The sequence below is a fragment of the Salmo salar genome, chromosome ssa10 (genome assembly GCF_905237065.1).
Source record: "Salmo salar chromosome ssa10, Ssal_v3.1, whole genome shotgun sequence".
NCBI lineage: Eukaryota > Metazoa > Chordata > Actinopteri > Salmoniformes > Salmonidae > Salmo > Salmo salar.
In genome coordinates, this window is record NC_059451.1 from 51,881,606 (window position 1) to 51,898,915 (window position 17,310).

General features: G+C 41.9%; 1 protein-coding gene and 1 non-coding gene across 2 annotated transcripts; both read left to right on the forward strand.

The window, feature by feature from the left end:
- Positions 1 to 13,603: 13,603 nt before the first annotated feature.
- Positions 13,604 to 17,047, forward strand: LOC106560598 (60S ribosomal protein L36). Its single transcript, XM_014123635.2, has 4 exons — positions 13,604 to 13,744; positions 15,659 to 15,753; positions 16,313 to 16,447; positions 16,923 to 17,047. The coding sequence occupies exons 2-4, from the start codon at positions 15,661 to 15,663 to the stop codon at positions 17,010 to 17,012; spliced, it is 318 nt and encodes a 105-aa protein (XP_013979110.1). The 5' UTR covers positions 13,604 to 13,744; positions 15,659 to 15,660; the 3' UTR covers positions 17,013 to 17,047.
- On the forward strand, positions 16,061 to 16,189 carry LOC123724976 (small nucleolar RNA SNORA63). Its single transcript, XR_006757453.1, has one exon. It is a non-coding gene; the product is annotated as a small nucleolar RNA SNORA63 (small nucleolar RNA).
- Positions 17,048 to 17,310: the final 263 nt, after the last annotated feature.

Below are 17,310 nucleotides of genomic sequence, written 5' to 3' on the forward strand. Positions count from 1 at the left end.
TTAGTGATTGTGTAAAGCGCCGTGTAGAGGGTTCGAATAGTGGACCGCCATCTATAGCTGGGAAAGTAGAGACTAGACACCATCTCAAATCAAAGACCATCTCAAGTCAGTTCATATGACAGGTAGGAATTTTTTAGACAGGTCAGGCATTACTAATCTGATTCTCATCCTTACAATTGTATTAGCTTTATTTAACCCTCATTTTACCAGGTAAATTGACTGAGAACACATTCTCATTTACAGCAACGACTTGGGGAATAGGGGGGGGGGGGGTGAATGAGCCAATTGTAAGCTGGGGATAATTAGGTGACCGTGATGGTATTAGTGCCAGATTGGGAATTTAACCAGGACACCGGGGTTAACAACCCTACTCTTATGATAAGTGCCATGGGATCATTCGTGATCACAGAGAGTCGGGACACCTGTTTAACGTCCCATCCGAAAGACGGCACCCTTTACAATACTTGTGCTATAGATTTTTGTAGTCTTAAATTATTACTTGGGATAATGATAGCTAAAGCTCCCTGTCCTGGAATGTCATGCTAGTGATTACATTATCTTTGTTAGGGGCAATCAGCCAATGAATAAGAAGAAAATTGACTTATTTAAAATTGAGACGCTGCCCATGCTGTCAAATATAATAGTTTCACTGATACAAAGACGACTCCTCTATCTATCTCTATGGCCTGTTGTTCACGAGCATATCTGCCCTCTCATTGGCTAGAATGCTCCCACCTGATTTTGCCTCCTCCTTTGACAATCTTTGGTCTTGTTCCCTCTCTGGACCTGGAAGCCAGTTCTACTGCTTTTTTTCATTGTTACCCTCTAATCAACAATGGTGATTTTACCATGTAAATCTTGGTGGGGCAAACTCAACTAAAATATGTTTTTATGCACGCCAGCAAAGCCACAACACGAAACAATACATTAATTCCACTATAAAGGAGACAAACATGCCCACAAGCTGTTAGGGCCTACATAACGCTGTCCCATCTGCAGAGGTTTCCTTTCTGCACCATGGAGTGAATCCTTACCACCGCTACACCTGGCTATCAGCGGAGCCTTGTCTGGCAGCGAAACAGTTCATTCAGACTCATTTACTGCCTTTTTAAAAAACCATAGCTGATATGGCAGACTTGCTTAAACAAATGTGGTTACTGCTGACTCCTTGTGGATTTGTGTAAGTCGATAAGAACCTCATTCTCCTTCAATAATAACGAACATCAAAATTAATTTTGGCTTTTGAACCATACACAAACATTATTACATTTATGTTCAATACATTTATGTGTATTCTTATATCTAAGTATAAGCAAGTGCAAGCAAACGAGGTAGGCCTATTTGTTCAGCACTTTCAAAATGGACACCAACAGACATTGATGTAAGTTCAGATACATTCAGCAAGAGGTTGAGGCCTTAACTTTACTCTTCTTTAAGTCACCACGCACAAAGAGAGAGAGAGACAGACACTCGGTTAGCCTACCATTTGAAGCATTTTATTAGGCCTATGTGGTCTAAAAAGAAATTAAAATACAATCATGAGGATCCACTTTTATATAAAATATACCGACTCACAGACCGCACATTGCGCAAAAAAAACAAAACAACTCTAGCAATATCAACTGGAATTACATGGGTCTGTTACTGAACTTTTTGGTGAAAACAGATATATGAATGGGAAGAGATTGTCACTGGTAAACATGGTTACAGACCCAACAACATCATATACTATCTCCTCCTTGTCAAGAAAAGCACATGAGCTAATTATAATACACAAAGTAAGCAAAACAATGAAATCATACCAACATCGCCTGAAATGATGAATAAGATATTAATAAGATAGACCTATATAAGCAATAGGCCTATAACAATTAAGATGTACAAACTATGGCATAAGGAAACGATGAGTGGATAAGAGGCGATCCGTAATTTCGATCAAGACATTAATGAGCAAGCTACAATGGACATGGTCAGTATAAATATTCGTTCAGCACTTTTGAAATGTAAAGCAACAGAATTCAGAACATGGGCCGTTCTAACAGTATTCTCCCTGTACACATGTCAAAACCATAGGATAAATAAAGGGGGCATATAAGCAGACAAAGAAAGCTCTTACAATATTAAATGATGACATTTCTCTAAAACAGCCTATAGGCTACATGTGCACCACCAAGTCTGAACAGTAGGCTAAGTTTTGAGGGGGAAAGGTACCAAAGTATTAGATTGAGGCACATGGGCTACTAACTTACTACACAACATAGACTTAGTATTGCTTTCTTAGCTACAGTGTAAATATCTCCCTGGTATATTACATATTTTATGCAGCAGCATACAATACATTTTTGGACTCACCTTGTTGTGCTGTGCTCACTTGAACAGGAAGGTGGCGCAGCGGTCCTTGTAGACACATTTTTTCATCAAACTTTGTCAAAATCAAGAAAAAAAACAAGGTTGAATCATGACTTCAGTGATCTTCAGGTCAGAGCTCTAGAAAGAAGACTGAGTTTCCAACTTGGAATTCTGAGTTGGATTACCTTTCAAAATGTTTTCCCCAATTTTTGCCAATCACTGAAGTCTGAGATTTCCAGTTATTTAGAATGCGGCAGAAGTCATGCTGGATTGACAGCATGGCCAATGTATTCAACCTTTTCTTGTCCATGGTGTTGCGTGTGAATGTTTATCCTTTTAATCTAGGAAAATAGACCCTTTCAGAGAGATGGTTTAAATCCTTAAACCCAGACATGGACCACACACCCTCTCCACCGAATAGCAGGCAGGAGAAGCAAAAGAGTGATTGCTTTGCAACACTTGAAGGTAGCCATTGATTCCTTCCAAACCACTCGTTGGGTGAATTTGAAATTTCCGACTTGTCGTTAATGTCTATGTCCAATGGTCAATGAGGACCGATACGTTTTATCTATAATTTATCTTCATATGACAAGGATTGAAAAGGATTTGCCAGTAGATTGTCAACATGATTCATGATGATGACAGCTTGTTGAGCTTGCTAGCTAAGATATTGAAAGTATGATGTTGACATGATCAGTCCATTCAAAGTTACGGTAGATAATGTGATTTAATGTCATTTTATCTGTGGCCAATGACCTTGAGCCTTCTTAGATGGGCACTTGTAATATAAATCTATGGCAGCACCCAAGGGGGCTTGAACTGCCTAGCTCTCCCTGTGGATTCTGCAGTGAGGTAGTGTCCCCATGAGTGACAGAACACTGAGCCAATCACAGCGCAACTAGAGAATATTACCAACCCCTACGCTCTGTATTTTCCCCTGGCTGCCCCACCACCACAGAAAGCACTGATCTAGGCTGAAACACCTGCATTTTTGGAGCGGCTTTTTTCACTCAATACATTTATTTTTACATTGTTTGCAAACTGATATGTGACAAAATAACATGCAAAACAGGCATCAACCCCAAACAATATATACTTCATTTAGCTAAACAGACGGGGCTCAAAACAGCCATGAATGACCGGTCACCACTGCTAATCAGGGATTTAGACCTGGGACACAAGGTGTGTGAAATTAATTATGAGGAAGAACAGAAAACCAGCAGGCTCCGGACCTCGTAGGGTCAGTTGCGGTGCATGGGTAAAAGCACTGGGGAAGACAAGACAGAAAACAAATTAACATACTACAACCTATACGTTGTGATAATTGCGTTGTTTACTCTGTAACCTGTTAGTTCTGCCTTGAAATCATGATATATAGGCCTAAGGACGAGACATTAAGAAGACACAGTGGCAGAATAAATTCAACCACACCTTTATTTCATCATAAAACCGGAGAGCAACCACTGTCTGGTGAAGTCCACAAAGCATATTGCACGTAACAAACAGTTACATGACCTACAGCATGGTCAAGCAAGGTAATGTTCCGGATATTTTCGGACTACTAAACAACTATTGATTTAAAACCAAGGAGAGTTACAATAAGTCTCAAAGAAAACAGGAGCTGCCTCCACTATTCCAGCACCATTTCAACTTCAACATTTTAACATCTAAATCAACTCTGCTTAGTCTAATACAGTGACAACTAAAAGATACCAAAAACTGTTTAGTCCAATCAACTTAAGCTAAATATATGGCTGTCCATGGAACTGATTTCTGTGTGTGTGTGTGTGTGCGTGCGTGCCTGCAAGTAGAAAACAACATGTTGACACAGCTAACTTGAAACATCAATGCCATCCTCCTCTTTCATGTTGCCTAAACCGTCTATGACTCTGTCATACAGTACACGCTTGTAGTTTTTGTTGTCCTAGGCTACCTGGCTAAAATGCTTGCTCACCAGCCTAACTTCCTTTCACGGGACAACCATGCGCCAGGCCAGCCAGTTAATATAAGAACACTACTTCTAGCTTCCCTTAGCATCCATGAATACACAAGTTTATCTGAAACTGGGGAAGTAGATAAACGGCCTCATTGCCAAAATCCCGAAGTATGCTTTTGATAGATTGTATTTTATAAATAATGTTTTGATGTTGCATTTAACTGCCGTTATCAAGGTAATTTCCTTAGTAGGTGACGTAATTTCCTTAGAGGTTAGCGTGTAGGAGAAGTCAGAGCTCAGGGATGATCGACAAGTTTCCCACTAGGAATTACCAGAAGTGGGACCAAGTCACTATTATTCGAGTCACAAGGTTCAAGTCTTAAGTCGAGTGCAAAGTAGAACGGTCCAAGTCATGCATTCTAAGTCCAAGCAGAGAGGAAGAGGAAGATAGAGGCCCAACTCAGAGGAAAATCTGTCTCCCTCCAAGAGGTGGTGTTTTTTTGTATGGATGTCAATGAGAGTGTCGAATTTGGTCAATAAAAAAATGAATGGCTTATTTGCTACGTGAGGTTTACTTGATCTAATAGAAGTTTTGAAATGCTTAAGTTGTCACGAGTGTACTGATATAAGTATCACAAGTGACATACCGGCAACTTTGAGAAAAAACCCTTTATAGTGGAGTTGTCTCGGGATGGTTATGCGTATTCTTGACATGAGGCTAGTAGCATAGCCTCTCTCTCCATTGAATACAAGCGGTTGACATCAACAACCCAATGCAAAGAAAGGATAGGCGGGAGCTAGACAGCCTGCCATGCCGCTTTGTGGACAACGACTCCAATTGTTAGGGTGGAGAGACATGTATCTTGTCAGTATATCCATAATCTTCGGTGCAAGTCAAGTCACAAGCTTTTTCAAGTCAATTAAACTAAAATCTATACATGCAATGACTTGTTCAACTACAAATATTTGTCTATTGATTGAGGCTACCAGACAGCCCTTTTCATTATTTTGTCTACATAATTAGGCCTATGTAATAACTAATTTGAACAAATTCCAAAAGCAAGCTTCATAAGTAAATTATTCATTTTATGCAATTTCATACAAAAAGACCAGTAGGCCTATGCTAGTAATTGTTGCTTGATTCCCCCATTGCTGCTGAGCTTGCAAATTCTTGATCACCAAACCATTCTTTGGAGCTGCATACTTATGCAATCCTCTCTTATGTACAATTTGACATTTGCTCTGCACCCCATCCTATATTACAGAAGTCCAGCGGACATAATGTGCCTTCAGAAAGTACTCACACCCTCTTTGACTTTTTCACATGTTGTTGTGTTACAGCCTGAATTTAAAAAAATGTATTACATTTAGCTATTCTCGGCCTTGTCTCAGGATGGTAAGTTGGTGGTTGAAGATATCCCTCTAGTGGTGTGGGGGGCTGTGCTTTGGTAAAGTGGGTGGGGTTATATCCTGCCTGTTTGGCCCTGTCCGGGGGTATTGTGGGACAATGTCTCCCGACCCCTCCTGTCTCAGCCTCCAGTATTTATGCTGCAATAGTTTTTGTCAGGGGGCTAGGGTCAGTCTGTTATATCTGGAGTATTTCTCCTGTCTTATCTGGTGTCCTGTGTGAATGTAAGTAGACCCTCTCTGTCTCTCCTCTCTCTGTCTCTCTCTCTTTCCTCTGTCTCTCTCTCTTTCCTCTGTCTCTCTCGCTCTCTCCTGTATCTGTCTCTCGCTCTCTCCTGTATCTGTCTCTCGCTCTCTGTCTCTCTCCTCTCTCTCATCCCTAGGACCATGCCTCAGGACTACCTCTCCTGATGACTCCTTGTTGTCCCCAGTCCACGTGCTGCTCCAGTTTCAACTGTTCTGCCTGCGGCTATGGAACCCTGACCTGTTCACCGGACGTGCTCCCTGTCCCAGACCTGCTGTTTTCAACTCTCTAGAGACAGCAGGAGCAGTAGAGATACTCTGAATGATCGGCTATGAAAAGCGGACGGACATTTACTCCTGAGGTGGAGTAAAGTACACCTCCCACACTTCTCCTTCACCCAAATCCAGATAGCTGATGTTTTTATTTATTTATTTCACCTTTATTTAACCAGGTAGGCAAGTTGAGAACAAGTTCTCATTTACAATTGCAACCTGGCCAAGATAAAGCAAAGCAGTTCGACACATACAACAACACAGATTTACACATGGAGAAAAACAAACATACAGTCAACAATACAGTAGAAAAATAAGTCTATATAGAATGTGAGCAAATGAGGTGAGATAAGAAAGGTAAAGGCAAAAAAGGCCATGGTGGCAAAGTAAATACAATATAGCAAGTAAAACACTGGAATGGTAGATTTGTTTTGGAAGAAACTGCAAAGTAGAAATAGAAATAATGGGGTGCAAAGGTGCAAAATAAATAAATACAGTAGGGGAAGGGGTAGTTGTTTAGGCTAAATTATAGATGGGCATTGTACAGGTGCAGTGATCTGTGCGCTGCTCTGACAGCTGGTGCTTAAAGCTAGTGAGGGAGATAAGTGTTTCCATTTTCAGAGATTTTTGTAGTTCGTTCCAGTCATTGGCAGCAGAGAACTGGAAGGAGAGACGGCCAAAGGAGGAATTGGCTTTGGGGGTGACCAGAGAGATATACCTGCTGGAGTGCGTGCTACAGGTGGGTGCTGCTATGGTGGCCAGTGAGCTGAGATAAGGGGGGACTTTACCTAGCAGGGTCTTGTAGATGACCTGGAGCCAGTGGGTTTGGCGACGAGTATGAAGCGAGGGCCAGCCAACGAGAGCATACAAGTCGCAGTGGTGGGTAGTATATGGGGCTTTGGTGACAAAACGGATGGCACTGTGATTGACTGCATCCAGTTTATTGAGTAGGGTATTGGAGGCTATTTTGTAAATGACATCGCTGAAGTCGAGGATCGGTAGGATGGTCAGTTTTACGAGGTTCTTTTTGGCAGCATGATTGAAGGATGCTTTGTTGCAAAATAGGAAGCCAATTCTAGATTTAATTTTGGATTGGAGATGTTTGATGTGAGTCTGGAAGGAGAGTTTACAGTCTAACCAGACACCTAGGTATTTGTAGTTGTCCACATATTCAAAGTCAGAACCGTTCAGAGTAGTGATGCTGGACGGGCGGTCAGGTGCAGGCAGCGATCGGTTGAAGAGCATGCATTTAGTTTTACTTGTATTTAAGAGCAGTTGGAGGCCACGGAAGGAGAGTTGTATGGCATTGAAGCTCGTCTGGAGGGTTGTTAACACAGTGTCCAAAGAAGGGCCAGAAGTATACATAATGGTATTGTCTGCGTAGAGGTGGATCAGAGACTCACCAGCAGCAAGAGCGACATCATTGATGTATACAGAGAAAAGAGTTGGCCCAAGAATTGAACCCTGTGGCACCCCCATAGAGACTGCCAGAGGCTCGGACAACAGGCCATCCGATTTGACACATTGAACTCTATCAGAGAAGTAGTTGGTGAACCAGGCGAGGCAATCATTTGAGAAACCAAGGCTATTGAGTCTGCCGATGAGGATGTGGTGATTGACAGAGTCGAAAGCCTTGGCCAGGTCAATGAATACGGCAGCACACTATTGTTTCTTATCGATGGCGGTTAAGATATCGTTTAGGACCTTGAGCGTGGCTGAGGTGCACCCATGACCAGCTCTGAAACCAGATTGCATAGCGGAGAAGGTACGGTGGGATTCAAAATGGTCGGTAATTTGTTTGTTAACTTGGCTTTCGAAGACTTTTTAGAGAGGCAGGGTAGGATAGCTATAGGTCTGTAGCAGTTTGGGTCAAGAGTGTCCCCCCATTTGAAGAGGGGGATGACCGCAGCTGCTTTCCAATCTTTGGGAATCTCAGACGACATGAAAGAGAGGTTGAACAGGCTAGTAATAGGGGTTGCAACAATTTCAGCAGATAATTTTAGAAAGAAAGGGTCCAGATTGTCTAGCCCGACTGCTTTGTAGGGGTCCAGATTTTGTAGCTCTTTCAAAACATCAGCTGACTGGATTTGGGAGAAGGAGAAAATGGTGAAGGCTTGGGCGAGTAGCTGTGGGGGGTGCAGTGCTGTTGACTGCGGTAGGGGTAGCCAGGTGGAAAGCATGGCCAGCCGTAGAAAAATGCTTATTGAAATTCTCAATTATAGTGGATTTATCGGTGGTGACAGAGTTTCCTATCCTCAGTGCAGTGGGCAGCTGGGAGGAGGTGTTCTTATTCTCCATGGACTTTACAGTGTCCCAGAAATCTTTTGAGTTTGTGTTGCAGGAAGCAAATTTCTGCTTGAAAAAGCAAGCCTTGGCTTTTCTAACTGCCTGTGTATATTGGTTTCTAACTTCCCTGAAAAGTGGCATATCCCGGGGGGGGCTGTTCGATACAAATGCAGAACACCACAGGATGTTTTTGTGTTGGTTAAGGGCAGTCAGGTCTGGAGAGAACCAAGGGCTATATCTGTTCCTGGTTCTAAATTTCTTGAATGGGGCATGCTTATTTAAGATGGTGAGGAAGGCATTTTTTTTAAATAACCAGGCATCCTCTACTGACGGGATGAGGTCAATATCATTCCAGGATACCCGGGCCAGGTCGATTAGAAAGGCTTGCTCGCTGAAGTGTTTCAGGGAGCGTTTGACAGGGATGAGTGGAGGTTGTTTGACCGCTGACCCATTACGGATGCAGGCAATGAGGCAGTAATCACTGAGATCTTGGTTGAAAACAGCAGAGGTGTATTTAGAGGGAAAGTTGGTTAGGAGGATATCTATGAGGGTGCCTGTGTTTATACGGCATTGGGGTGGTACCTGGTAGGTTCATTGATAATTTGTGTGAGATTGAGGGCATCAAGCTTAGATTGTAGGATGGCTGGGGTGTTAAGCATGTCCCAGTTTAGGTCACCTAGCAGCACGAGCTCTGAAGAAAGATGAGGGGCAATCAGTTCACATATGGAGTCCAGAGCACAGCTGTGGGCAGAGGGTGGTCTATAGCAGGCGGCAATGGTGAGAGACTTGTTTTCAGATAGGTGGATTTTTAAAAGTAGAAGTTCAAATTGTTTGGATACAGACCTGAATAGTAGGACAGAACTCTGCAGGCTATCTCTGCAGTAGATTGCAACACCGCCCCCTTTGGCCGTTCTATCTTGTCTGAAATTGTTGTAGTTAGGGATGAAGATTTCAAAGTTTTTGGTGGTCTTCCTAAGCCAAGATTCAGACACGGCTAGGACATCCGGGTTGGCAGAGTGTGCTTAAGCAGTGAATAAAACAAACCAACTTCCGGCGCCGATAAAGATGGCCACCTCGCTTCGCGTTCCTAGGAAACTATGCAGTATTTTGCTTTTTTACTCATCACCTACAATACTCATATCATACCCTACAATACTCATCTCATATGTATGTACTGTACTCCATACCATCTATTACATCTTGCCTATGCCGTTCGGCCATCACTCATTTATATATTTTTATGTACATATTCGTATTCATTCCTTTACACTTTTGTGTACAAGGTAGTTGTTTTGGAATTGGTAGATTACTTGTTAGATATTACTGCATGGTCGGAACTAGAAGCACAAGCATTTCGCTACACTTGCATTACCACCTGCTAACCATGTGTATGTGACAAATACATTTGATTTGACTTAGGGAGGAGGCTTCTAATGTTAACATGCATGAAACCAAGGCTATTACGGTTACAGAAGTCATCAAAAGAGAGCGCCTGGGGAATAGGAGTGGAGCTAGGCACTGCAGGGCCTGGATTCACCTCTACATCACCAGAGGAACAGAGGAATAGTAGGATAAGGGTACGGCTAAAAGCTATGAGAATTGGTCGTCTAGGACGTCCGGAATAGAGAGTAAAAGGAGCAGGTTTCTGGGGGTGATAAAATAGCTTCAAGGTATAATGTACAGACAAAGGTATGGTAGGATGTGAATACAGTGGAGGTAAACCTATGCATTGAGTGATGAGAGAGATGTCTCTAGAAACATCATTGAAACCAGGTGATGTCATCGCATGTGTGGGTGGTGGAACTGAAACGTTGGATAAGGTATAATGAGCAGGGCTAGAGGCTCTACAGTGAAATAAGCCAATAAACACTAACCAGAACAGCAATGGACAAGGCATATTGACATTAAGGAGAGGCATGCTTAGCTGAGTGATCATAAGGGTCCAGTGAGATTCAGACAGCTAGCCAGGCCATAGGTAGCAAGATGGCAGAAGATGGAGGGAGGTCTGTTTTTAGCCACCTCATGCGTTTCCGTCTGTAGATTAGTGGGGTTCCGTGTGGTAGAGGGGACCAATCCAATTGGCAAAATAGTTATAGTGGCCCAAGAAAATTGTCCGATAGACCTATTCAGATAGCAGCCGATAAGACAGCTAATGATTAGCGGGCCGCAGATGGTCGTTCAGGTTACGTCAGAACAAACGTAGTTATGTTCTGAAAAAGCTGCAAAATCTGGACCCCTACAAATCAGCCGGGCTAGACAATCTGGACCCTCTCTAAAATGATCTGCCGAAATTGTTGCAACCCATATTACTAGCTTGTTCAACCTATCTTTTGTATCATCTGAGATTCCCATAGATTGGAAAGCTGCCGCTGTCATCCCCCTCTTCAAAGGTACACAAGATGTACATGCACCGGATGATGTGAGGGATGCACTCCTGTTGGACTGGAAAACAAAAGGGACATTTGGTCAGTGGTATGTAGGGCCGTATCAGCATCTTTATCTGGACAGAAAACACATTGTTTATCATAACACAAACCCCACCTTGGACAATGTGACAAGTGTTCTCAACACCCAATCGTCAACTCAAACCAAACCTTATTTGTCACATGCACCGAATACAACAAGTGTAGACCTTACCGTGAAATGCTTACTTAAAAGCCCTTAAACAACAGTTTAGTTCAAGAAGAGTTAAGAAAATATTTACCAAATAAACTAAAGTAAAAAATAATTCAACGCAATAACGAGGCTATATACAGGGGGGTAGTGTGCGGGATACAGGTTAGAGGTAATTTGTACATGTTCAGTTGAAGTCGGGAAACTTTACATACACCTTCGCTAAAAACATTCAAACTCAGTTTCACAATTTCTGACATTTAATCCTAGTAAAACATTCCCTGTCTTAGGTCAGTTAGGATCACCACTTTATTTTAAGAATGTGAAATGTCAGAATAATAGTAGAGAGAATGATTTATTTCAGCTTTTATTTCTTTCATCACATTCCCAGTGGGTCAGAAGTTTACATACACTCAATTAGTATTTGGTAGCATTGCCTTTAAATTGTTTAACTTGGGTCAAACGTTTTGGGTAGCCTTCCACAATAAGTTGGGTGAATTTTGGCCCATTCCTCCTGACAGAGCTGGTGTAACTGAGTCAGGTTTGTAGGCCTCCTTGCTTGCACACGCTTTTTCAGTTCTGTCCACAAATTTTCTATAGGATTGAGGTCAGGGCTTTGTGATGGCCACTCCAAATACCTTGACTTTGCTATCCTTAAGCCATTTTGCCACAACTTTGGAAGTATGCTTGGGGTCATTGTCCATTTGGAAGACCCATTTGCGACCAAGCTTTAACTTCCTGACTGATGTCTTGAGATGTTGCTTCAATATATCCACATCATTTTCCATCCTCATGATGCCATCTATTTTGTGAAGTGCACCAGTCCCTCCTGCAGCAAAGCACCCCCACAACATGATGCTGCCACCCCCGTGCTTCACAGTTGGGATGGTGTTCTTTGGCTTGCAAGTCTCCCCCCTTTCCTCCAAACAATTCTATTTTTGTTTCATCAGACCAGAGAACATTTCTCCAAAAAGTACGATCTTTGTCCCCATGTGCAGTTGCAAACCGTAGTCTGGCTTTTTTATGGCGGTTTTGGAGCAGTGGCTTCTTCCTTGCTGAGTGGCCTTTCAGGTTATGTCGATATAGGACTAATTTAATTGTGGATATAAATACTTTTGTACCTGTTTCCTCCAGCATCTTCACAAGGTCCTTTGCTGTTGTTCTGGGATTGATTTGCACTTTTCGCACCAAAGTACGTCCTGAGCGGTATGACGGCTGCGTGGTCCCATGGTGTTTATACTTGCATACTATTGTTTGTACAGATGAACATGGTACCGTCAGGTGTTTGGAAATTGCTCCCAAGGATGAACCAGACTTGTGGAGGTCTACAATTTTTTTCTGAGGTCTTGGCTGATTTCTTTTGATTTTCCCATGATGTCAAGCAAAGAGGCACTGAGTTTGAAGGTGGGCCTTGAAATACATCCACAGGTACACCTCAAATGACTCAAATGATGTCAATTAGTCTATCAGAAGCTTCTAAAGCTGTTAAGGAACCTTTTGGTCCTAGACTTGTCTCTGACAATTTCATGGGCATTCCTCTGACACCGCTTATTATATAGGTCCTGGATTGCAGGAAGCTTGGCCCCAGTGATATACTGGGCCGTACACACTACCCTCTGTAACACCTTAGGGTCAGATGCCGAGTTGTTACCATACCAGGCGGTGATACAACCGGTCAGGATGCGCTCAATGGTGCAGTTGTAGAACTTTTTGAGGATCTGGGGACCCATGCCAAATCTTTTCAGTCTTCTGAGGAGTCGTCTCCTCATGCCTCATTGTTTGTTGTTGTTTCCCAATCAACAGTCTGGATCTTTCTCTTCTGCCATGGTGGGTGAGCAACCTGTCCTGGTAAATACAGGGCCATTTCTCTTTCCCACCGGGTTTCCAGTCCGAAAGGCAAAGTTACTTTTAATAGCTATCTAAGTTGATTACTAAAATGGTAACATCTATATTAAAATACCATAACCCATGTTGGGGTTTTACCGCTAGGTTTTATGGGTATTACAATTAATACTGTGGTACTCAATACCGTAAACTTATGTTAGAAACCAGATTAAATAGGCACAGGAATAAATGTAAAATACAAATTAAACTATGAAAAATATGTATTTTTTCCCCATTCAGTTTCATACTCGTGACCTCCCAGAACTTAATCCACTGTGTTGCGCACCCGACATTGTTGATTGACAGTCCATTCAGAGGGCTGAATGTGCGTTTCTCTAGCCAATCGGTTGCCGTTTTTTCTCCAGAATTCCCAGTTGTTTTGAACGCACTGAAGTCTGAGATGTTTTTCTTTTAATATTAAGCTAATATGATGATACATAAGGCCTGTAGCCTAAACATTACAATAATATTGTGATAATATTATTACGGGAATTAAAATGGAAATGGACATGAATTATATTAGAATCGCTCTTCCTCTCTGATTGTACAAATGTTTGCTAAGGTCTATTCTAAACGATTCACTTTTGCAATATATATTTATCTTGGAGAAAAAACAGACTACTGAATCTAAATGGTCCGCACCCCCAGGTGGCGCTACAGAGATTTCACTGGTGTTTCATTTAGGAAAACCCTCATTACCCAACATCCACCACTAAGCGTTCCTTCCGGTTTGTGCGCCATTAAAGAAAGCAGGTAAGAATTTGATGAAGAATTTAAATCATCTAATATCCTTACAAAATCTTTGACATCATTTCTTTTTTTACTAATTTGAATAAAACCAACACAAGGTAAAGTTATTGCTTAAAGGATGCTTCCAATATTGCCGTGATAAATATACGATTTTCACGGTAAACATCAACCTAAAGTTGTTGCGCTTACATGGCCTCTTTCCCTACACACATGAGAATCACATCGGCTTGTTATTGCTGGAGCTTCGTAACGAGAATTTTTACAATGACTACAGATAATACATTTATTTTACTATTTGTACTGCTTTAATGCAAATCCATGTACTTCTATCTTTCTACTTCGTTTGCTAGCAAACATTGGTCACGGTAATATGCTCACCAGCATTCTGTCAACCATTTTTGGTTTCCTTGCTGAATCAATAGTCCTAACGTTACCACCTGAAGTACCTTATTACATGACGAGTGTGCTAGTTAAATATACATTGCAGTTGACGATGCAATGATAGCGTTGTAGGAAATCACCAGTAACGTTAGCTAGCCAGACCGGTAACAGAACGTTCAAATCAAATGTTATTAGTCGCATACACACTTAATTATTGCTGGTGTAGCGAAATGCTTGTGCTCCAATTGTTCAGTAATATCACATTTTATTTGTTACATGCGCCGAAGACAACAGGTGTAGAGTTTACAGTGGGGCGGCAGGTATCCTAGTGGTTAGAGCGTTGGACTAGTAACCGAAAGGTTACTAGATCAAATCCCTGAGTTGACAAGGTACAAATCTGTTGTTCTGACCCTGAACAAGGCAGTTAACCCACTGTTCCTAGGCCGTCATTGAAAATAAGAATTTGTTCTTAACTGACTTGCCTAGTTAAATAAAGGTAAATTAAATAACAGTAAAATGCTTACTTACAAGCGCGTAACCTTTTTAAAACGTCTTTGGTTAAGTAAATATCTAACAGTACACACATTTTAAAAGTAAAATAATGGAATTAAGAGGTATTAGGATGAGTAATGCCTGGTCCTGTGTTTCACGAGCTGAAATAAAACATTGCCGAAACCTTCCATTTGCACAAAATGCTTATTTATCTCAAATTAGTGAGGGTTTCTCGTCCACCTGACAGGTGTGGCATATCAAGAAGCTGATTAAACAGCATGGTCATTAAACAGATGCCCCTTGTGCTGGGGACAATAAAAAGCCACTCTAAAATGTGCAGTTTTGTCACAACGCAATACCAGAGATGTCTCAAGTTGAGTGACTGTGCAATTGGCATGCTAACTGCAGGAATGTCCTGTTAATTTTTCTACCATAAGCCATCTCCAACATTATTTTAAGAATTTGGCAGGCATAAGCTACAGACAACAAACACAATTGCATTTTATTGATGGCAATTTGAATGCACAGAAATACTGTGACGAGATCCTGAGGCCCATTGTGAGGCCACTTTTTTTTTTTTTATCAAATATTTATGTATCTGACCAACATCTGTATTCACAATCATGTAAAATACATAAATTAGGGCCTAATGAATTTATTTAAATTGACGGATTTCCTCATATGAACTGTAACTCAGTAAAATCATTTAAATTGTTGCGTTTTTATATTTTTGTTCTGTGTGTGTGATATGTACATAGGGCAGCAGCCCTTTTATTTAACCAGGTAAGTGAGTTAAGAACAAATTCTTATTTACAATGAAGGCTAGTGGCTAAGGGCAGGGTACTGGGTGGAGGCCCGGCTAGTGATGGCTATTTTAGCAGTCCAATGGCCTTGCGATAGAAGCTGTTTTTCATTCTGTCCCAGCTTTGATGCACCCATACTAACACTGTAATGTAAGTTGGTTGGTCAGCAACTAGCTAGCCAGTTGAAGTCTCATGCTTTGAATTACATGTAACTAAATTTATTACTTTTTTCTCTCTACAGACATGGCTATCAGGTATCCTATGGCTGTGGGGCTTAACAAAGGCCACCCCGTAACCAAGAATGTGACCGCACCCAAACACGCCCGTAGACGAGGGGTGAGTTAATCTGAATGGATAGAAACATGACACCCATCACAGGTAGTGTGGTGTTGGTAGAGCCCACGTCCTCAGGTAAAGGGTCTGGACTCTGGAACCTTTGCCAAAGGTTGTTTTTGCTTGTCCTAGAATTGCTGTGTCAAGCCCCGGCTCTGATTTATAGTTTGGGTTCTATTCCCATAGCTGCCGCACCTGTAGTGATTGAAAGTGGTCAGGCTTTGCCTCCCCGTTATTATCAGATAATGGGTCAACAATTTTAACTTGAGCATAGTGTGGTGGCACTTACTGGTCCAATAAACTGTTCCAAAAGCAGGATAAGTTCCAGTGCAGCTTGTTCAGTGCTGTTCTGTCGTTCCCCCTGCACACATCAACTAGTTTCCTACTATCCCTGTCTGTCTGCATCCCACGGCTGACAGGGACGCTTGGTCTCAGACACTTTAAAAAAAATAGTAGCTATCTTAATAAAAGGCTTTTTTTATCTCATGGTAAACAATCTACATTTCCACAGTGACTTTAGAACTGGTTGTTTGACCAGCTGTTGCTGATTTTTGTATTTCAGCGTCTGACCAAGCACAGCAAGTTTGTGCGTGACATGATCCGTGAGGTGTGCGGCTTCGCCCCTTACGAGAGGCGCGCCATGGAGTTGCTGAAGGTGTCCAAGGATAAGCGTGCCCTCAAGTTCATCAAGAAGAGGGTATGTAACTCCCCTGCTACCAACCTGGCTGTATTGGTGGTGGTGTTGGCAGCATGAAGGCATTTGCTCATGTCAGATGGTTTGTTTCTGAAGCTGCTTTTTTGTGTATAAAAAAAAAACGTGTGAACAAAGGGCTTTTTTTTTTTTGTTCAACCTGAACAGATTTTGTAGTACCCACATAATGTTGAACGTTACCATCTGTTGGGGTTTGTGGAAATGTCCTGCAGCATATATTGAAAGATTCATCAACTATTGGATCAGTCCTGTAGTTTGTCCAATCAGTTAATTCTCAAGACAAGTTTCGCATTATGCAACTGCTATCCCCTATACATGTTGATTACTGAACTTGTCCCTGACTTATCTGTCCCAGAGACATGCTTTAGTGTTGATGTCATCCTGAGTATGGTAGTTCACCTGCATCATGTTCGGTTTTCCCTCTTTACATTGTAATGTAACCTTTGGGTTTTCTCCCCAGATTGGAACTCACATCCGCGCCAAGAGAAAGAGAGAGGAGCTCAGCAACGTCCTGGCTGCCATGAGGAAGGCTGCTGCCAAGAAGGATTAAAGCTGTTCTTGCAAATAAATATTTGTATTTCAAAAGAATGTGTCAACTCTTTCATTTTAGGATGGAAGTGGTACTGTACCTAATGTGATTAATCTGCAGAGTAGACCCATTTTCACTTGATCAGTAATATGCATGTATTTTACTAGAATACGTCCTGCAGACCTTGAGTACAGCTCTACGCCTGTGTACATATTCTGGAGAATGACTCTGGCTGGTTAGTGTACTTTACAGTATGCCATCTGCATTTTTAGACATGCCAATGATGGGCTAGCCACTAGTCTTACCGGTAGCCTGTGTG